Genomic DNA, 23,808 nt, shown 5'->3' on the forward strand with positions numbered 1-23,808 from the left:
ACAGTCACCAAAGAAAACCATTAGTAACACACTACGCCGTCATGGATTAAAATCCTGCAGCGCACGCAAGGTCCCTCTGCTCAAGCCCGCACATGTCCAGGCCCGTCTGAAGTTTGCCAATGACCATCTGGATGATCCAGAGGAGGAATGGGAGAAGGTCATGTGGTCTGATGAGACAAAAATAGAGTTTTTTGGTTTAAACTCCACTCGCCGTGTTTGGAGGAAGAAGAAGGATGAGTACAACCCCAAGAACCCCATCCCAACCGTGAAGCATGGAGGTGGAAACATCATTCTTTGGGGATGCTTTTCTGCAAAGGGGACAGGACGATTGCACCGTATTGAGGGGAGGATGGATGGGGCCATGTATCGCGAGATCTTGGCCAACAACCTCCTTCCCTCAGTAAGAGCATTGAAGATGGGTCGTGGCTGGGTCTTCCAGCATGACAACGACCCGAAACACACAGCCAGGGCAACTAAGGAGTGGCTCCGTAAGAAGCATCTCAAGGTCCTGGAGTGGCCTAGCCAGTCTCCAGACCTGAACCCAATAGAACATCTTTGGAGGGAGCTGAAAGTCCGTATTGCCCAGCGACAGCCCCGAAACCTGAAGGATCTGGAGAAGGTCTGTATGGAGGAGTGAGCCAAAATCCCTGCTGCAGTGTGTGCAAATATGGTCAAGACCTACAGGAAATGTATGATCTCTGTAATTGCAAACAAAGGTTTCTGTACCAAATATTGAGTTCTGCTTTTCTGATGTATCAAATACTTATGTCATGCAATAAAATGCAAATTAATTATTTAAAAATCATACAATGTGATTTTCTGGTTGTTTGTTTTAGATTCCGTCTCTCACAGTTGAAGTGTACCTAAAAATTACAGACCTCTACATGCATTGTAAGTAGGAAAACCTGCAAAATCGGCAGTGTATCAAATACTTGTTCTCCCCACTGTATATATATATGTATATGTCTTTCAAAGATAATTTGTAAAAATCCAAATAACTTCACAGATCTTCATTGTAAAGGGTTTAAACACTGTTTCCCATGCATGTTCAATGAACCATAAACAATTAATGAACATGCACCTGTGGAACGGTCGTTAACACACTAACAGCTTACAGACGGTAGGCAATTAAGGTCACAGTTATGAAAACTTAGGACACTAAAGAGGCCTTTCTACTGACTCTGAAAAACACCAAAAGAAAGATACCCAGGGTCCCTGCTCATCTGCGTGAACGTGCCTTAGGCATGCTGCAAGGAGGCATGAGGACTGCAGATGTGGCCAGGGCAATAAATTGCAATGTCCGTACTGTGAGACGCCTAAGACAGCGCTACAGGGAGACAGGACGGACAGCTGATCGTCCTCGCAGTGCCAGACTACGTGTAACAACACCTGCACAGGATCGGTACATCCGAACATCACACCTGCGGGACAGGTACAGGATGGCAACAACAACTGCCCGAGTTACACCAGGAACGCACAATCCCTCCATCAGTGCTCAGACTGTTAGCAATAGGCTGAGAGAGGCTGACTAAGGGCTTGTAGGCCTGTTGTAAGGCAGGTCCTCACCAGACATCACCGGCAACAACGTCACCTATGGGCACAAACCCACCGTCGCTGGACCAGACAGGACTGGCAAAAAGTGCTGTCTCACCAGGGGTGACGGTCGGATTCACATTGATCGTCGAAGGAATGAGTGTTACACTGAGGCCTGTACTCTGGAGCGGGATCGTTTTGGAGGTGGAGGGTCCGTCATGGTCTGGGGCGGTGTGTCACAGCATCATCGGACTGAGCTTGTTGTCATTGCAGGCAATCTCAACGCTGTGCGTTACAGGGAAGACATCCTCCTCCCTCATGTGGTACCCTTCCTGCAGGGTCATCCTGACATGACCCTCCAGCATGACAATGCCACCAGCCATACAGCTTGTTCTGTGGGTGATTTCCTGCAAGACAGGAATGTCAGTGTTCTTCCATGGCCAGCGAAGAGCCCGGATCTCAAACCCATTGAGCACAACTGGGACCTGTTGGATCGGAGGGTGAGGGCTAGGACCATTCCCCCCAGAAATGTCAGGGAACTTGCAGGTGCCTTGGTGGAAGAGTGGGGTAACATCTCACAGCAAGAACTGGCAAATCTGGTGCAGTCCATGAGGAGATGCACTGCAGTACTTAATGCAGCTGGTGGCCACACCAGATACTAACTGTTACTTTTGACCCCCCCTTTGTTCAGGGACACATTATTCAATTTCTGTTAGTCATATGTCTGTGGAACTTGTTCAGTTTATTTCTCAGTTGTTGAATCTTGTTATGTTCACACAAATATTTACACATGTTAAGTTTGCTGAAAATAAACGCAGTTGACAGTGACAGGACGTTTCTTTTTTTGCTGAGTTTCTATATATAAATACAGTTGAAGTCGGAAGTTTACATACATTTAGGTTGGAGTCATTAAAACTCGTTTTCAACCACTCCACAAATTTATTTTGAACAAACTATAGTTTTGGCAAGTCGGTTAGGACATCTACTTTGTGCATTACACAAGTCATTTTTCCAACAATTGTTTACAGACAGATTATTTCACTTATAATTCACTGTATTACAATTCCAGTGGGTCAGAAGTTTACACAAACTAACTTGACTGTGCATTTAAACAGCTTTGAAAATTCCAGAAAATGATGTCATGGCTTTAGAAGCTTCTGATAGGCTAATTGACATCATTTGAGTCAATTGGAGGTGTACCTGTGGATGTATTTCAAGCATCATGCTGTGGTGCACTTCACAAAATAGATGGCATCATGAGGAAGGAAAATTATGTGGATATATTGAAGCAACATCTCAAGACATCAGTCAGGAAGTTAAAGCTTGGTCGCAAATGGGTCTTTCAAATGGACAATGACCCCAAGCATACTTCCAAAGTTGTGGCAAAATGACTTAAGGACAACAAAGTCAAGGTATTGTAGTGGCCATCACAAAGCCCTGACCTCAATCCTATTGATAATTTGTGGGCAGAACTGAAAAAGCGTGTGCGAGCAAGGAGGCCTACAAACCTGACTCAGTTACACCAGCTCTGTCAGGAGGAATGGGCCACTATTCACCCAACTTATTGTGGGAAGCTTGTGGAAGGCTACCCGAAACATTTGATCCAAGTTAAACAATTTAAAGGCAATGCTACCAAACACTAATTGAGTGTATGTAAACTTCTGACGCACTGGGAATGTGATGAAATAAATAAAAGCTTAAATAAATAATTCTCTCTACTATTATTCTGACATTTCACATTCTTAAAATAAAGTGGTGATCCTAATTGACCTAAAACAGGGAATTTTTACTAGGATTAAATGTCAGAAATTGTGAAAAACAGAGTTAAAATGTATTTGGCTAAGCTGTATGTAAACTTCCAACTTCAACTGTATATGTACACACACACACACAGTACCAGTCAAAAGTTTGGACACACCTACTCATTCAAGGGTTTTTCTTTATTTTTACTATTTTCTACATTGTAGAATAATAGTGAAGACATCAAAACTATGAAATAACACATATGCAGTAACCATATGTAGTAACCAAAAAGTGTAAACAAATCAAAATATATTTTATAGTTGAGATTCTTCAAATAGCCACCCTTTGCCTTGATGACAGCTTTGCACACTCTTGGCATTCCCTCAACCAGATTCACCTGGAATGCTTTTCCAACAGTCTTGAAGGAGTTCCCACATATGCTGAGCACTTGTTGGCTGCTTTTCCTTCACTCTGCGGTCCGACTCATCCCAAACCATCTCAATCGTGTTGAGGTCGGGGGATTGTGGAGGCCAGGTCATCTGATGTAGCACTCCATCACGCTCCTTCTTGGTAAAATAGCTCTTACACAGCCTGGAGGTGTGTTGGGTCATTGTCCTGTTGAAAAACAAATGATAGTCCCACTAAGCCCAAACCAGATGGGACGGCGTATCGCTGCAGAATGCTGTGGTAGCCATGCTGGTTAAGTGTGCCTTGAATTCTAAATAAATCACAGACAGTGAAAGCACCCCCACATCATAACATCTCCAATTTTGACTCCAGACCAAAGGACACATTTTCACCGGTCTAATGTCCATTGCTCGTGTTTATTGGCCCAAGCAAGTCTCTTCTTCTTATTGGTGTCCTTTAGTAGTGGTTTCTTTGCAGCAATTCGACCATAAAGGCCTGATTCACACAGTCTCCTCTGAACAGTTGCTGTTGAGATGAGTCTGTTACTTGAACTCTGTGAAGCATTTATTTGGGCTGCCATTTCTGAGGCTGGTGACTCTAATGAACTTATCCTCTGCAGCATAGGTAACTCTGGGTCTTCCATTCCTGTGGCGGCCCTCATGAGAGCCAGTTTCATCATAGCGCTTGACGGTTTTTGAGACTGCACTTGAAGAAACTTTCAAAGTTCTTGAAATGTCCCGTATTGACTGACCTTCATGTCAAAGTAATGATGGACTGTCGTTTCTCTTTGCTTATTTGAGCTGTTCTTGCCATAATATGGACTTGGTCTTTTACCAAATAGGGCTACTTCTGTATACCCCCACTACCTTGTCACAACACAACTGATTGGCTCAAACCCATTAAGAAGGAAAGAAATTCCACAAATTAACTTTTAAGAAGGCACACCTGTTAATTGAAATGCATTCCAGGTGACTACCTCATGAAGCTGGTTGAGAGAATGCCAAGAGCGTGCAAAGCTGTCATCAAGGCAACGGGTGGCTATTTGAAGAACCTCAAATCTCAAATATATTTTGATTTGTTTAACACTTTTTTGGTTGCTACATGATTCCATATGTGTTAATTCATAGTGTTGATGCCTTCACTATTATTCTACAATATAGAAAATAGTAAAAATAAAGAAAAACCCTTGAATGAGTAGGTGTGTCCAAACTTTTGACTGGTACTGTGTATGTATGTATGTATGTATGTATGTATGTATGTATGTATGTATGGTGTATGTATGTATGTATGTATGTATACACACACACACACACACATATATACATACATATATATATATATATATATATATATATATATATACACACACACATACACACACAGTCTTGTACAGCTATCCTTGTGGGGACACACAATTCAGTCCCATTCAAAATCCTATCTTCCCTAACCCCTAACCCGTACTCTTACCCTAACCTTAACCCTAACCCAAAAACCTAACCTTAACCCTAAACCTGGCTCCTAACTCTAACCCTAGCTCCTAATCCTAAACCTAACCTTGACCCCCTAGAAATAGCATTTGACCTCATGGGGACTAACAAAATGTCCCCAGTTGGTCAAATTCTTGTGGGGACTTCTGGTCCCCACAAAAATAGACAAACAAACACACATACACACACACACAAATATAGATATAAACGCAACAAGAAGTGGTGGTCCCATTTTTCATGAGCTGAAATAAAAGATCCCAGAAATGTTCCAGAATCACAAAAACTTTATTGCTCTCAATTTTTTGGCACAAATTACTTTACATCTCTGTTAGTGAACATTTCTCCTTTGCCAAGATAATCCATCCACCTGACAGGTGTGGCATATCAAGAAGCTGATTAAACAGCATGGTAATTACAGAGGTGCACCTTGTGCTGGGGACAATAAATGGCCACTAAAATATGCGGTTTTGTCAAACAACGCAATACTAAAGATGTCTCAAGTTTGGGGGAGCTTGCAATTGGCATGCTGACTGCAGGAATGTCCACCAGAGTTGCTGCCAGATAATTGAATGTTAATTTCTCTACCATAAGCCGCTTCAACGTCATTTTAGAGAATTCGGCTTCTTCACCTGCGGAACCTTCTGAGACCAGCCACCCGGACAGCTGATGAAACTGAGGAGTATTTGTCTGTAATAAAGCCCTTTTGTGAGGAAAAACTCATTCTGATTGGCTGGACCTGGCTCCCCAGTTGGTGGGCCTATGCCGTCCGAGGTCCAACCATGGCTGCACCCCTGCCCAGTTATGTGAAATCCATAGATTAGGGCCTAATGAAAATATTTAAATTGACTTATTTCCTTAAATGAACTGTAACTACGTAAAAACTTTGGAATTGTTGCATGTTGAGTTTATATTTTTGTTCAGTATATATGTGATGGGATGTATAGACATTATGGACAGTATGTGGATAGAATATGTAGTATATCTGAAGAATACGTAGGATAGAATAGTATATTTACAGCAATAGTTGGATTGCCTTGACTAGAATACAGTATTATACATATGAAATGGGTAAAACAGTATGTAAACATTATTAAAGTGACCAGTGTTTCATGTCTATCTACATAGGGCAGTGACTAAGTTCAGGGCAGGGTACTGGGTGGAGGTGGGCTAGTGATGGCTATTTAACAGTCTGATAGAGGTTTTTCAGTCTCTCGGCCCCAGCTTTTATGCACCTGTACTGACCTCGCCTTCTGGATGATAGCGGGGCGAACAGGCCGTGGCTCGGGTGGCTGAGGTCCTTGATGAACTTCTTGGCTTTCCTGTGACACGGGTGCTGTAGAAGTCCTGGAGGGCAGGCAGTGTGGTCATGAAGTCCACGATCAGCTCCATCATTTTGTTGACGTTGAGGGAAAGGTTATTTTCCTGACACCACTCCGCCAGGGCCCTCACCTCCTCCCTGTAGGCTGTCTCGTCGTTGTTGGTAATCAGGCCTACCACTGTTGTGTCGTCAGAAAACTTGATGATTGAGTTGAAGGTCGCAGTCATGGATGAACAAGGAGTACAGGAGGGGGCTGGGCATGCACCCTTGTGGGGCCCCTGTGTTGAGGATCAATGTAGTGGAGGTGTTGTTGCCTACCTTCACCACCAGGGGGCGGCCCGTCAGGAAATCCAGGACCCAGTTGCAGAGGGCAGGGTTCAGACCCAGGGCCCCGTCCTTAATGATGAGCTTGGAGGGTACTATGGTGTTGAAGGCTGAGCTGTAGTCAATGAACAGCATTCTTACATAGGTACTCCTCTTGTCCAGATGGGATAGTGCAGTGTGCAGCGCGATTGCATCATCTGTGGATCTATTGGGGCGGTATGCAAATTGCAGTGGGTCTAGGGTGTCGGGTAAGGTGGAGGTGATATGATCCTTAACTAGTCTCTCAAAGCACTTTATGATGACAGAAGTGAGTGTTACGGGGCGATTGTCATTTAGTTCAGTTACCTTCGCTTTCTTGCGTACAGGAACAATGGTGGACATTTTGAAGCAAGTGGGGACAGCAGACTGGGATAGGGAGAGATTGAATATGTAAATATATACAGTAAATATAAAATATATTAGTAAATACTTATGTAAATATTCTGCAATAGTCTATGTTTCCCTATTACGTACGGCAAGGACAAGAAAAGCACATTGTGAAACAGATATTCTAAGAGTACTTATAACTCTAACAGTAGTGTACTAAGGAGGGAGAGAGAGCTGTAAGGGGGAATGTGAATGAGTTGTTACACGTGGCCTTGTTAGGATGCTAGACGACACTGTGTGTGAAGTTGAGGCGAAGCTCTATGAGCAGTCGCAGAGTTTATTACGCTATTAGCAGCCATTTGGCATATCTCAGCCTGTATGAGCTTCTGAGAACGGGTGGGGGTGGGAGGGAGAGCGAGCAAGCGGGAGAGCGAAAGAAGAGAACTCGCCATTGAATAAATTAAGCGGATAAACAGTATGGGGGCACGGGAATCAGAGGCGGATACGGGGTGCACAATTAGATAAGGGCGTCCTGCTGGGACGCCTGATCGGAAACGACCGCCGTCATGACCCCGCGGGGGCTTACATAATCAATGGGAGTGGGGGGAGGGTTTGGCCACCTGACCAAAAGAGATGGGGAGCTTGGAGAGTTAGCGTGATGGAGGACGGTATCCCTCTGACTCCCCCCCTACATCCCTCCTCACAGTCTCTCCCTTTCCTCCCTCCCTCCCTCCCCTGCACCCAATCAACCATGGGAAACGGGTATTGAAAGACAAAGGGACAGACAACCGGCCAGCCAACCAGCCAGCCAGTCCAAACCAACAAATAGACAAACTGCATTTCTTCCTCAGAATGAATGAATGGGATGCTACTTCCCACTTGCTGCAACACTGGAGCTGTATGATGATATTGTTACAGTGGAATTGCAACACTTCTAGGCAGCCCGGGCTGATCCCCAAACTCCCAATGGCTTGATCCATCTGGGATCTGATCAGCTTCTGTTATCAAGGATAAAGGATGAGAACGGAAGACAGCGATATAGCGTGTTTCGTGAGAACGTGATATAGGCTCACATAGCCCAGTCTTAGTCGACGCCAAATCCCCCAGCCGAAGTGAGACTAACTCTGTTATCGGTTGGCTTATAACTATGAGAATTAATCTGCATGTCCTTAGACCACCGTGACTAATGCGTATAATAATGGCGGCATCTCATCATCGAGGTAGCTATCATTTCCTCATTATGTAAATCGTTTGTGACGCCAAAGCCACGATGTTGGAAAAGTGGAAGTGATTAAAAAGTTAATGGAAGTGTTCATTATTCATCATTACTCGTTGCCCAGAAAACAATGCTATTAAACTATGCACAATACAGACAGAATAATAACCGGCTAATTCTGATTAAACAATAGGACTGGTTATCTGTCATTTTGGCAAATGATTGGATTGGGAAGAAACACTTTGTTCACACACACATAGACACACACGTAAAAAAGGGCTAAATGAAACTCCAAAATCAAACCAGCCAACTGGACACAAACAATATAAAAAGCGCTGGAAAGCATTCATACTCCAAAAGAGTAAGCTCATTTGTAAAGCAATTACCTTCTCCCTAACAAGATTTAAGAGGCAAAACATTGAAAGCTGGGGAAATTAGAAACAATATGAAAATCTCCTACGCTTAACACTTCAAACAAGAAGTGGGGTTTGATTTACTTTTGCCTGATTTTAAATGAAGTATTTGTTCGGTTTGCCTTCAGTTTGGTGGCCAGAGATGGTGCTGCTTTGTTTTCCCCATGGATATTATTTCATACAATGCCTGGTTTACAAGGTAATATAATACTTCAAATAAGTGAGTCATCTTTTCACTAGTATTGCAATCTGAGATCTAAAGAGGGACACACATGACTAGAGATTTACCTCCCCTCATCTCATACCCATAATTACCCAATTATGGATCAATTAGCTGTAAAACACAAATAGGTATGTTATTAAAAAATCCATACCTATTTGCTAGGAACTGCATATGCAGCAAGTGAACAAGCTAAGTGTCCAGTCCAGTCAACCCTCCTAGGGGCAAAGTTAAAGCCCATGCAGGCTGGTATGCAGGTTAGCGTTTTATGTCATGAATCTTCTTCTGGAGGACACTAGCTAGCATAGCAACAAAGTCATAAAATCTGATTTTAAACCTAACCCTAACCTTAACCAAACTGCTAACCCTAATGCCTAACCCTAACCTTACTGTAAATTAAGACCAAAAAGCTACTTCTTGTTTTCAGGAACTTTTACAATATAGCCATATTGAATTTGCAGATGGCCTATCTAAGGGGAAATCGCTCCGCTTTGCGTCCAGGACAAGAATAATGACAATAAACGTCCAACCTGCAGCTGGTGTCCTGAAAATGTCACACGTGAGCAAATGTGAGTGAATGAGTGAGCAAGAGAGAGGAGAGAGAGGGCCGGAGTGCCAGACTAGAGAGGGGGAGAGGACGGGAGGAGTGCATGGCACAGCAGGCACTGAGCCAGGCGGAAAGGAGAGAGCAGTCACCAACCATACCTCCATGATGGATGGGCCTCATCCAGGAAACCACTGTACTGAACCCGGCGAATAAAACCACAATACAAGCGCTCCATAATATCAATGCAAAAGACAGGCGGTTAGAGAACGTTGTCTATTAAACAAGAGAGGGGCTGACAGGGACAGTGACAACCGGGCACCTGCAATGTGATGAGTCTGGAAGAGTGGAAGAGTCCTCTTTTTACCCAGCAGCCACTTCTTCTCCTCTCCCACTGAAAGATACTGCCTGTCTGATTTTCAGACATAGCTCATGCACATGTAATCACGGCACACACAGCTAACCTCTGTTCTAGTGAATTCCATCACTGGTTCCTCACCTTATTTTGGCAGCTATTCCCCTCTGGATGAAGTTGTTAATTAGTTTCCTGCCCTCACTCCTCTCCTGTTATTTCACCCCCTGCTCTTAACCAGGTGTCTGCTTTGTTGCTGACTCTTATATGGGTCATTCTACAGAAGTGGTGCAATTTGGGGAATGAAAATAAATACAGTGCCTTCGGTAAGTATTCAGACCACTTGACTTTTTCCACATTTTGTTACGTTACAGCTTTATTCTAAAATGGTTAAATAAATACAAATCCTCAGCAATCTACACACAATACCCCGTAATGACAAAGCGAAAACACGTTTTTAGAAATTCTTACACATTTATTAAAAATAAAAAACAGAAATACCTTATTTACATAAGTACCCAGATCCTTTGCTATGAGACTCGAAATTAAGCTCAGGTGCATCCGGTTTCCATTGATCATCCTTGAGATATTTCTACAACTTGATTGGAGTCCACCTGTGGTAAATTCAATTGATTGGACATGATTTGGAAAGGCACACCTGTCTATATAAGGTCCCACAGTTGACAGTGCATGTTAGAGCAAAAACCAAGCCATGAGGTCGAAGGAATTGTCCGTAGAGCTCCACAACACAGGATTGTGTCGAGGCACAGATCTGGGGAAGGGTACCAAAACATTTATGCAGCATTGAAGGTCCCCAAGAACACAGTGGCCTCCATCATTCTTAAATGGAAGAAGTTTAGAACCATCAAGACTCAAACTCAGCAATCGGGGAAGAAGGGCCTTGGTCAGGGAGGTGACTAAGAACCCGATGGTCACTCTGACAGAGCTTCAGAGTTCCTCTGTGGAGATGGGAGAACCTTCCAGAAGGACAACCATCTCTGCAGTTCTCCACCAATCAGGCCTTTGTGGTAGAGTGGCTAGACGTAAGCCACTCCTCAGTAAAAGGCACATGACAGCCCGCTTGGAGTTTGCCAAAAGGCACCTAAAGACTCTCAGACTATGAGAAACAAGATTCTCTGGTCTGATGAAACCAAGATGGAACTCTTTGGCCTGAATGCCAAGCGTCACATCTGGAGGAAACCTGGCACCATCCCTACGGTGAAGCATGGTGGTGGCAGCATCACACTGTGGGGATGTTTCTCAGCGGCAGGGACTGGGAGACTAGTCAGGATCGATGATGAACGGAGCAAAGTACAGAGAGGTCTGTGATGAAAACCTGCTCCAGAGCGCTCAGGACCTCAGACTGGGGTGAAGGTTCACCTTCCAACAGGACAACGACCCTAAGCACACAGCCAAGACAATGCAGGAGTGGCTTCGGGACAAGTCTCTGAATGTCCTTGAGTGGCCCAGCCAGAGCCCGGACTTGAACCAGATCGAACATCTCTGGAGAGACCTGAAAATAGCTGTGCAGCAATGCTCACCATCCAACCTGACAGAGCTTGAGAGGATCTGCAGAGAAGAATGGGAGAAACTCCCCAGATACAGGTGTGCAAAGCTTGTAGTGTGATACCCAAGAAGACTTGATGCTGTAATCGCTGCCAACGGTGCTTCAACAAAGTACTGAGTAAACGGTCTGAATACTTATGTAAATGTAATATTTCAGTTTATTTTGAATACAGTGGGGGGGGAAAGTATTTAGTCAGCCACCAATTGTGCAAGTTCTCCCACTTAAAAAGATGAGAGAGGCCTGTAATTTTCATCATAGGTACAGAAAATCACATTGTAGGATTTTTAATGAATTTATTTGCAAATTATGGTGGAAAATAAGTATTTGGTCAATAACAAAAGTTTCTCAATACTTTGTTATATACCCTTTGTTGGCAATGACACAGGTCAAACGTTTTCTGTAAGTCTTCACAAGGTTTTCACACACTGTTGCTGGTATTTTGGCCCATTCCTCCATGCAGATCTACTCTAGAGCAGTGATGTTTTGGGGCTGTCGCTGGGCAACACAGACTTTCAACTCCCTCCAAAGATTTTCTATGGGGTTGAGATCTGGAGACTGGCTAGGCCACTCCAGGACCTTGAAATGCTTCTTACGAAGTCACTCCTTCGTTGCCCAGGCGGTGTGTTTGGGATCATTGTCATGCTGAAAGACCCAGCCACGTTTCATCTTCAATGCCCTTGCTGATGGAAGGAGGTTTTCACTCAAAATCTCACAATACATGGCCCCATTCATTCTTTCCTTTACACGGATCAGTCGTCCTGGTCCCTTTGCAGAAAAACAGCCCCAAAGCATGATGTTTCCACCCCCATTCTTCACAGTGGGTATGGTGTTCTTTGGATGCAACTCAGCATTCTAATAAGTGATAGTAATGAGTAGTCACTACCGTAAATTGTTATATTCTGTGTTGTAACAGCATTGGACCCACAATGCATTTATTGTAAAAAAAAAAGAAAAGAAAAAAAGAAACTGAAATTGAAAGCCGTGATTATTTTTCAATAACCGAACCCACCTCAAAAAGCACTAATCACTCATTAGTACTAACATATGGCTGGATATTTTTCATTTGGACATATGTACATTTGCAAAAAATATATATAGTTTAGTTCCAAAACCATACTTTAACTATTTCTTGATATATTAGATGTTCGGTAGTGATACTTCTTAAACATACATAAAGATTTACCAACTTGCTCACTCATTTTCTCCAAAATGTTTGCAGACAGGCTACGCTGGAGAGGGGTGCAATCCCATCACCTGGTGATATTTGTAGGGGTGTGGCTTAAGGCACATTCATTCTAGTCTTCTAACGTGTGTGTTTCAGAAGTGCCTTCAAATGGTGGGACAGCATTTTTTTTAGAAAGATGTTTAAAAATAAACAAAACTACTAATTAGATCAGTTTCTTTCAATGTAATAATAGAACAACTCAAGATGTTCAATTTAAATAGTGCTATATATATTTATCATTAATAGCTTTATTTCAAACAAAGTTTAGGAGTCCGGGTTTGGGACAGCCACCTCTCAATAGAAATGGGTGTATAAACAATTACTTTGTTATTGAATTGAATTAGAACATATCATGACGTAAATAAATGTCCTACGTTTTTGGGGTGGGACTGCAATTTTCACCACTTCTGTAGAATCACCTATATAGCAATGACTGTCAGGCTCCTCTCCTATGCAGACCTAGCAAGAATTAGGAAATAAGAAACAATCGCTAGCTGCTTTGTCACAATGCTTTGTCATAATAAAGAAAACACGAAAGCAGAAGAGATGAACGAACACAAGTAGAACAGAGCCGACTCACTGACGATACAGATGCACCACCTCCCAGGTGAAAAGACACCCAGCTCGAGTACTTAAAGAAGTCCTGCGAGCCTGAAAAACAAATATGTGCAGTCAGTGAAAATGTGCTTCAGTGTGCTAAAAGTAACGGTGAGCGTGTCATGAGAGAGAGAGAGAGCTTCCCCCAATATGTGTGAAATCACTGGGCAGAACACCTGACGTTTACACAGTACCAAAAAAAAAAAAAGTTCCCCGCAGTGATGACTAACAGCACGCAAGACTGCTAATTTTGTTATTAAATAAAGAAGGAAAAGAAAGAACAAAATCAGTGACTTGTTTTTACTCAGTGTTGACTTTGAGTGCCGGTGGGTGGCGACCAGGCAATGACAACCCTGATGGGGAATAAATCACGCCGTGTGTGATGTCATTAGAAGTGGCTGAGGACTCTGCCATTCCAGCTGAGCGATGACAGCGCTGAAGGTGAGGGAGAGGGAATGGTGAACGGAGAAGACATGATTGACAAGCGGAATGCCATCCATAACTGGAACACCACCAACAGGGAGGAGGTTTAAAGAACTGAAACGCACTCTGCTGGCTTCCTCTGTTCATCTTTGAAGTGGAGTGGGGGGGAGGACCCCCACAAGAGAATGCGACACAGTCAGAAAGGACAAATGCTAATGCATTCACAAGTGCATCATGCACAAGCTTTAGTGGGATTGGCTATGTTAGGTCTCAGGCCCATCTTCTGCAATGCTTATCAATCTCCTTGGTTTGGTCTTTCTGCATGAAATGACTGCAAAGTAATGACATTTGTTGCAATGAATAATGTCAAAGTCATTACTTGGCTAGCATGACAGCCTAACTCACTCTCAAGAGTGACAACACAATTAGGAACTAGTGTGTGCTACAGCTAATTCAAACTTTATCGATCTCTTACCCTTGAGACAAAAGCAGACGTAAAAGGGTGAAACTGTGACAAAACAGAGAGCATAAAAAGTGGGAGAAGGTCCCATTGTTCTTGCTCACCTGTTTGATCCCCAGTCGGTAGGCCACGATGCGGTCCACAGACAGGGGGTTCTGCTGGGTCCACTGTAGCTTGAAGCCATAGACCCTGGGCCGGTTCTGCCACAACGCACTGTATGTGTCATAGTAAAACTCTGGGGCAAAGGCCCTCCCTGTAACAAAAAAAAGAAAAGCAGACTGGTTTTAGCATGAGCTGTGTGTTTGTGTGAATGTGTGTGTGTGTGTGTGCATGCATACATCACCATTCTAACTGACGTTATTCCCCTCAGCCACACACAGCGGTGACATAACATTCTTAGTTTCCTTGAAATGCCATTTATCAATACTCTTCTACGCCTACAAATAGCCTCTTGTCAATATACACTGAATGTATCAAACATTAGGAACACTTTCCTAATATTGAGTTGCACCCCCTTTTGCCCTCAGAACAGCCTCAATTCATCGGGGAATGGACTCTACGAGGTGCCAAAAGTGTTCCACAGGGATGCTGGCCCATGTTGACTCCAATGCTTCCCATAGTTGTGTCAAGTTGGCTGGATGTCCTTTGGGTAGTGGACCATTCTTGATACACACAAGAAATGGTTGAGCGTGAAAAACCCAGCTGCATTGCAGTTCTACTATACCCCGTTCAAAGGTACTTAAATAGTTTGTCTTGCCCATTCACCCTGTGAATGGCACACATACACAATCCATATTTCAATTATCTCAAGGCTTAAAAATCCTTCTTTGACCTGTCTCATCCCCTTCATTTACACGGATTGAAGTGGATTTAACAGGGGACATCAATAAGGTATCAGAGCTTTCACCTGGTCAGTCTATGTCATGGAAAGAGCAGTTGTTTCTAATGTTTTGTAAACTCATGGTACATTCTAAGCACTGCCACTGTAGCATTGAAGCGTTACTTTCCCCAATGCAGAGATGAGAGGTTTTCAGTGGTTCAAAGAATGCATAGACACAGAACTATGCAGTAAAGAAGAAGAGGGCTCCTCTATGAGCTGAAAGCTGACAGGAAATTGAAAACAGCTTAGCAGAGAGGGCTGTCTCGTTCTTGTCAAATGAAAACCTAACTTGCTACTAGGGAAGCAAGAAGAGGTGCACAGGAGATTCAGTGTGACTATTATTCCAAAAGGGTAAAGGATTAGTCCAATGTGGATGTTAATGTGACATTGAGGAGCTGTCTATGTATTAGGGCTGTCCCCGAATAAAAACATCTTGGTCGACTGAAAGTGGTCTGTTCTTGTATTTGTCCATATATAGACACACCCTACAGTGAGGGAAAAAAGTATTTGTTCCCCTGCTGATTTTGTACGTTTTCCCACTGACAAAGACATGATCAGTCTATACTTTTAATGGTAGGTTTATTTGAACAGTGAGAGACAGAATAACAACAACAAAATCCAGAAAAACGCATGTCAAAAATGTTATAAATTGATTAGCATTTTAATGAGGGAAATAAGTATTTGACCCCCTCTCAATCAGAAAGATTTCTGGCTCCCAGGTGTCTTTTATACGGTAATGAGCTGAGATTAGGGGCACACTCTTAAAGGGAGTGCTCCTAATCTCAGCTTGTTACCTGTATAAAAGACCTGTCCACAGAAGCAATCAATCAATCAGATTTCAAACTCTCCACCATGGCATTTTAATGAGGGAAATAAGTATTTGACCCCTCTGAAAAACATGACTTAGTACTTGGTCGCAAAACCCTTGTTGGCAATCACAGAGGTCAGACGTTTCTTGTAGTTGGCCACCAGGTTTGCACACATTTCAGGAGGGATTTTGTCCCACTCCTCTTTGCAGATCTTCTCCAAGTCATTAAGGTTTCGAGGCTGACGTTGGGCAACTCGAACCTTCAGCTCCCTCAACAGATTTTCTATGGGATTAAGGTCTGGAGACTGGCTAGGCCACTCCAGGATCTTAATGTGCTTCTTCTTGAGCCACTCCTTTGTTGCCTTGGCCGTGTGTTTTGGGTCATTGTCATGCTGGAATACCCATCCACAACCCATTTTCAATGCCCTGGCTGAGGGAAGGAGGTTCTCACCCAAGATTTGACAGTACATGGCCACGTCCATCGTCCCTTTGATGCGGTGAAGTTGTCCTGTCCCCTTAGCAGAAAAACACTCCCAAAGCATAATGTTTCCACCTCCATGTTTGACGGTGGGGATGGTGTTCTTGGGGTCATAGGCAGCATTCCTCCTCCTCCAAACACGGCGAGTTGAGTTGATGCCAAAGAGCTCGATTTTGGTCTAATCTGACCACAACACTTTCACCCAGTTCTCCTCTGAATCATTCAGATGTTCATTGGCAAACTTCAGACGGGCATGTATATGTACTTTCTTGAGCAGGGGGACCTTGCGGGCGCTGCAGGATTTCAGTCCTTCACAGCGTAGTGTGTTACCAATTGTTTTCTTGGTGACTATGGTCCCAGCTGCCTTGAGATCATTGACAAGATCCTCCCGTGTAGTTCTGGGCTGATTCCTCACCGTTCTCATGATCATTGCAACTCCACGAGGTGAGATCTTGCATGGAGCCCCAGGCCGAGGGAGATTTACAGTTATTTTGTGTTTCTTCCATTTGCGAATAATCGCACCAACTGTTGTCACCTTCTCACCAAGCTGCTTGGCGATGGTCTTGTAGCCCATTCCAGCCTTGTGTAGGTCTACAATCTTGTCCCTGACATCCTTGGAGAGCTCTTTGGTCTTGGCCATGGTGGAGAGTTTGAAATCTGATTGATTGATTGCTTCTGTGGACAGGTGTCTTTTATACAGGTAACAAGATGAGATTAGGAGCACTCCCTTTAAGAGTGTGCTCCTAATCTCAGCTCGTTACCGTATAAAAGACACCTGGGAGCCAGAAATCTTTATGATTGAGAGGGGGTCAAATACTTATTTCCCTCATTAAAATGGAAATCAATTTATAACATTTTTGACGTGCGTTTTTCTGGATTTTTTTGTTGTTGTTCTGTCTCTCACTGTTCAAATAAACCTAACATTAAAATTATAGACTGATCATTTCTTTGTCAGTGGGCAAACGTACAAAATCAGCAGGGGATCAAATACTTTTTTTCCCTCACTGTATGTGTTTTAATAAACTATATATGCATTGAACTTGTCTGACGCTTTAAGTGCACCGTTTGATGAAATAAGACACAAATGACTCAAGAGGGAGCCCGAGATCAAGATAACCAGAAGAATCAAACCTATACCTGACCCGACCTTCCTCCCACTGGCTTTCGCAGATTCTGCCATTACTCTCCTGAAGTTGCCGGTAATAGGCTACACGAGTAGTCGGCAACCTTTCTCATGTGGAATGCCAATTTATCTTACCATTTCTCCCGATCTGCGTGACAGTTATGGTTTTCATATGCACATTTGTGTAACAGTTTCATTTATTTTATAATAACATCTTCGAAACCCAAAGTCATTGTCATGTGGTTAATAAAAATTATATCCAAATCTTAATAAAAAATATACAAACCTAAAAAGTAACTTTATTGCCATCGCCAACTGTAAAAATAGCCTGTAAAGCCAACAAATAAAAACATTGCAGCCTGCAGGTAGAAAATATCCGGATAAAAATAAATATCCTATAAATCACATCGGCTACACATGGCTTGTCTGCAACCAAATTGAAACATTGTATCAACTATTAACTTGGGTCCAGCCCGAACCTCGTGCTAGCAAACTTGCAACATTGTATAAAATATTCTGGGCCCTCAGAGTTTCCCTCGCAAGTGAGCTCGGGACAGACACAGCTGTAAGGTATTTGTGCAAGGGATAAGAAGTAATCAGGTAGGCCTATTTTATGACTTTCCACTGGATCAGAGCATGACATTTTTCCCTTTCACGCTGAGTGGTTATCGAAAGGGCAAGAGCTGGAAAGATTTTTCAAATACATTTGTTACAGGCTTTGGTTTTTCCATTTATGTTTTGAGGTTGGACTTTAGCACGTATAGCTCATTAGCAAGTAGGGCGCACTGATTGGTGTCACCTCGTTAGTCAGTATGTGTTACACCTGTGCTGGTTGCCATCTCGTTAGTGGGAAGGTGTTTCACCTGTGCTGGCCCAGGTGCTATTTAAGAGTGGCTGGCCCAGTGCGCCAGTTGTCTTGAGAGATGAGGAGTGTTAACGCTCGCTATTTTGATTTCTAGACAAACAATCCTTTATCTGAGCTTCCCTGTTTTCGTTTTGCTCCACTTTTTGGTTTGCTTCCTGTCCTTAAGTTTGGTGTGTGTTTTTTTTTTGTTTGCCTCTTCTTGGGCAAATTTTGTGGGCACTCATGGTGGGTGTCTTTTAGGTTCCAGTTGTTGCTAGTCAACTTTCAGTGGACACCCCCATGAGTGTCTTTCAGAACTCCTCCTAAAATCCCACCTGTTTCGTTTTGGTTGTTGGTCAGTGACCCTGTTAGTTCCCCCTTCTGTTTGAGCAACATTTTTGGTTTTATTGCTGGGAAACCTAACACATTGGGGAACTATTGTCATTCACAATGGATGAAAAACAGACTTTGTTTGTTTGCTGTTTGAGGTGAAAACATTACTTTGAGAAGCTCCACAGCTCATTAGTAGTGGTGCGTTAAGCCAATCAGAAATAGTAGCAGATACATTTGCGCGGAGGCCAGGCAGCATATAGGCCTACTTCTATGCGTAATCAGGTTACTCAATATTGACAGGAGCACTCCAAACAAAAGACAACGACTAAATGAATGTAATTAAATAAACCAAAACTTGTTTCTCACAAGTGTAGCATAGGTTGAGCGCTCTGCAGGCCCGGCGTTATGGGCCTGGCCCGCCCTACCTCCTTGTCCTTTCAAATAAAATATTGAAATATTGATAATTTATTTGACGGAGACGTGCGTCGACAGAAAGACTCAGTTAAAGCATCAATCTCAGTTAAAGCATCCGAGCGAGTGAAACAGCACCCCTCTGTCTCTCTGGTCTTGGCCATTGTGGAGAGGTTGGAGTCTGTTTGATTGAGTGTGTGGACAGGTGTCTTTTATACAGGTAACGAGTTCAAACAGGTGCAGTTAATACAGGTAATGAGTGGAGAACAGGAGGGCTTCTTAAAGAAAAACTAACAGGTCTGTGAGAGCCGGAATTTTTACTGGTTGGTAGGTGATCAAATACTTATGTCATGCAATAAAATGCAAAGTAATTACTTAAAAATCATACAATGTGATTTTCTGGATTTTTGTTTTAGATTCCGTCTCTCACAGTTGAAGTGTACCTATGATAAAAATTACAGACCTCTACATGCTTTGTAAGTAGGAAAACCTGCAAAATCGGCAGTGTATCAAATACTTGTTCTCCCCACTGTATGTAATGGGGAATTGATAGCCGGTAACAATCAAACGCAAAAAATTCACACAATGAAGTTATGAAACAAAGAATGTGCACACATTGGCAGGAGAGAGTGCATTCTGGAGATACGTTCATTGTGCATCTTAGCCACACTCCACTTCTTGTACTGTACCATCCCCGCAGCCTCCGCAATGGATTAGTCTCGGCCTCCACAATGGATTAGTTCACAGAGATGGCCGCAAATAAGACAGTTGTCTCGTGTGCCATAAAATATATATATATATATATATATATATATATATATATATATATATATATATATATATCTGCAACTGCTCGACTAAAACAATTAATTATCAGTCGACCAACAGCATATGGACCAAACAATCGACCAGTCAACTAATTGGGGTCAGCCCTAGTTCCTATCACATACAGAGCATTCGGAAAGTATTCAGACCCCTTGACTTTTTCCACATTTTGTTACATTACAGCCTTATTCTAAAATAGATAAAATAATTTTTTCACTCATCAGTCTACCAACAATACCCCATAATAACAAAGCAAAAACAGGTTTTTTAGATTTTTTCCCAAATGTATTACAAATAAAAACCAGAAATACCTTATTTACATAAGTATTCAGACACTTTGCTATGAGACTCGAAATTGAGCTCAGGTGCATCCAGTTTTTATTGATCATCCTTGAGATGTTTCTACAACTTGATTGGAGTCCACCTGTGGTAAATTCAATTGACTGGACATGATTTGGAAAGGCACACACCTGTCTATATAAGGTCCCACAGTTGACAGTGCATGTCAGAGCAAAAACCAAGCCATGAGGTCAAAGTAACTGTCCATAGAGCTCCGAGACAGGATTGTGTCGAGGCACAGATCTGGGGAATTCTTCCTAGAGCTGTCCGCCCGGCCAAACTGAGCAATCGGGGGAGAAGAGCCTTGGTCAGGGAGGTGACCAAGAACCTGATGGTCACTATGACAGAGCTCCAGAGTTCCTCTGTGGAGATGGGAGAACCTTTCAGAAGGACAACCATCTCTGCAGCATTCCACCAATCAGGCCTTTATGGTAGAGTGGCCAGACGGAAGCCACTCCTCAGTAAAAAGGCATTTGACAGCCTGCTTGGAGTTTGCCAAAAGGCACCTAAAGACTCTCAGACCATGAGAAACAAGATTATCTGGTCTGATGAAACCAATATTGAACTCTTTGGCCTAAATGCCAAGCAACACGTTTGGAGGAAACCTGGCACCATCCCTACGGTGACGCATGGTGGTGGCAGCATCATGCTGTGGGGATGTTTTTCAGTGGCAGGGACTGGGAGACTAGTCAGGATCGAGGGAAAGATGAACAGAGGAAAGTACAGAGAGATCTTTGATGAAAACCTGCTTCAGAGCACTCAGAACCTCAGACTGGGGCGAAGGTTCACCTTCCAACAGGACAACGACCCTAAGCACACAGCCAAGGCAATGCAGGAGTGGCTTTGGGACAAGTCTCTAAATGTCGTTGAGTGGCCCAGCCAGAGCCCAGACTTGAACCCGATCGAACATCTCTGGAGAGACCTTGAGAGGATCTGCAGAGAAGAATGGGAGAAACTCCCCAAACACATGTGTGCCAAGCTTGTAGCGTCATACGTACTGAGTAAAGGGTCTGAATATTTACATCATTTGATATTTCTGTTTTTGCTTTGTCATTATGGGGTATGGTGTGTAGATAGATGAGGGAAAAAAACAACAACGTAACAAAATGGGGATAAAGTACTGTATATTTGATGTTACAGTGAATAACGATTCAACACAACATACTGCATCTGTCTCATATTCTAGGATTTTTAACATGAAAGGTATGTGTGTGTGTAACAGAGGTTGTTTTTGAGCACGCTCGAGTGATGTTTACCCTTGTCTGAAACCTGGAGACTTGCGTTGGCTCCCAAGCGAATGCCTTGGCTTTAGCTAGCGGGCTAACACTATCTAATTGTATGGAATCTATTCTAATATTGAATTGTTTTCATGGAGAAATGAAAAAATGATATGAAAATATAAATATTTGATTGTGTTTGACACCATCTTGGTAAACTATTAACTCTAAAGTGAGATTAATAGAGTTCCCGCTTGTTATTATGATTGAAAGAAAACAAAGTTATCCAAGCTCATCCATTTCCCATCAATCATCTACAATAAAAACATGGACATGTTGTTGTTTGTAGACAAAATATATAGCCTATAAGTAAGAATGAAGTACACACTGTTGTCACGTCTCCTCCCGTTGCTCCCCTCCGGCGCTCTGATTCGCCGGTCTACTGAGGATGTCTACTCGAAACCTCCCTCTCCGCCTGCCCTGCAAGAAACTGAGCCCCCGGTTTGTGGAGCCTTTTAAGTCCTCCGGCGGATAAATGAGGTATCGTACCGGCTGCTCCTTCCCCCTCACTACCGTGTCTCACCCACGTTTCATGTGTCTCTCTCCTCAGGCCAGTGGTTCCTGGTCCTCTGGTGGATGGGGGGCGGTACTATCACGTCTCCTCCCGTTGCTCCCCTCCGGCACTCTGATTCGCCGGTCTACTGAGCCACCGGTCTGAGCGCACCACCTCGGCTGCGCCCCGCGGCACAGGCCGCGGGGATGGTCCAGTACAAGAACAAGGGGAGTGTGGCTAAAATGCACAATGCACGTCTCTCTCCTGAATGCACTCTCTCCCACGAATTTGTGCACATTCATTGTTTCATAACTTAATTGTGTGAATTGTTTGCGTTTGACTGTTAGTGTCTATCAATTCCACCATTACATACAGTGTCGTCGTAAAGTATTCAGACCCCTTGACTTTTTCCACATTTTGTTACGTTACAGCCTTATTCTAAAATGGATTAAATAAATACAAATCCTCAGCAATCTACACACAATACCCCATAATGACAAAGCAAAACAGGTTTTTATAAATGTTTGAAAATGTATAAAAAAATTAAAATAGAAATACCTTATTTACATAAGTATTCAGACCCCTTGCTATGAGACTCGAAATTGAGCTCAGGTCCATCCTGTTTCCATTGATCATCCTTGAGATGTTTCTACAACTTGATTGGTAAATTCAATTGATTGGACATGATTTGGAAAGGCACACGCCAGTCTATATAAGGTCCCACAGTTGACAGTGCATGTCAGAGCAAAAACCAAGCCATGAGGTCGAAGGAATTGTCCGTAGAGCTCCGAGACAGGATTGTGTCGAGGCACAGATCTGGGGAAGGGTACCAAAAAACATGTGCCTTTTAGAAAATCTTCTAAAAGGCACATGACAGCCCGCTTGGAGTTTGCCAAAAGGCACCTAAAGACTCTCAGACCATGAGAAACAAGATTTCTCTGGTCTGATGAAACCAAGATTGAACTCTTAGCCTGGCCTGAATGCCAAGTGTCATGTCTGGAGGAAACCTGGCACCATCCCAACGGTGAAGCATGGTGGTGACAGCATCATGCTGTGGGGATGTTTTCAGCGGCAGGGACTGGGAGACTAGTAAGGATCGAGGCAAAGATGAACGGAGCAAAGTACGGAGAGATCCTTGATGAAAACCTGCTCCAGAGCGCTCAGGACCTCAGACTGGGGTGAAGGTTCACCTTCCAACAGGACAACGACCCTAAGCACACAGCCAAGACAACCCAAGAGTGACTTCGGGACAAGTCTCTGAATGTCCTTGAGTGGCCCAGCCAGAGCCCTGACTTGAACCCGATCGAACATCTCTGGAGAGACCTGAAAATAGCTGTGCAGCAACGCTCCCCATCCAACCTGACAGAGCTTGAGAAGATCTGCAGAGAAGAATGGGAGAAACTTCCCAAATACAGGTGTGCCAAGCTTGTAGCGCCATACCCAAGAAGAGTCGAGGCTGTAATTGCTGTCAAAGGTGCTTCAACAAAGTACTGAGTAAAGGGTCAGAATACTTATGGAAATTAGATATCTGTTTTTTATTTGTAATAAATTAGCAACAATTTCTACAAACTATTTTTGCTTTGTTATTATGGGGTATTGTGTGTAGATTGATGAGGGAAAAAAACAATTTAATCAATTTTAGAATAAGGCTGTAACAATTTTTTGGGGGAAAAAGTAAAGGGGTCTGAATACTTTCCGAAGGCACTGTTTATTACCAGTAGTACATTTTCCGTTCATTCCTATAATTTATAATCTACAAATGTTTGTTTGGTTCCAGTAATTTCTGTTAATGCATTCAATA

At 43.2% G+C, this 23,808-nt stretch overlaps 1 protein-coding gene across 1 annotated transcript in view; it reads right to left on the reverse strand.

Annotated features, from left to right (window-relative positions):
- The window catches only part of LOC121545152 (MAM domain-containing glycosylphosphatidylinositol anchor protein 2), a 219,678-nt gene that overhangs the window by 47,735 nt on the left and 148,135 nt on the right, over nucleotides 1-23,808 (reverse strand). The window contains exon 10 of the mRNA XM_045209210.1: nucleotides 14,301-14,449. Coding sequence (XP_045065145.1) covers nucleotides 14,301-14,449 — 149 coding nt within the window. The remainder of the gene's footprint in view (nucleotides 1-14,300; nucleotides 14,450-23,808) is intronic.

Source organism: Coregonus clupeaformis, chromosome 29, assembly GCF_020615455.1.
Source record: "Coregonus clupeaformis isolate EN_2021a chromosome 29, ASM2061545v1, whole genome shotgun sequence".
NCBI lineage: Eukaryota > Metazoa > Chordata > Actinopteri > Salmoniformes > Salmonidae > Coregonus > Coregonus clupeaformis.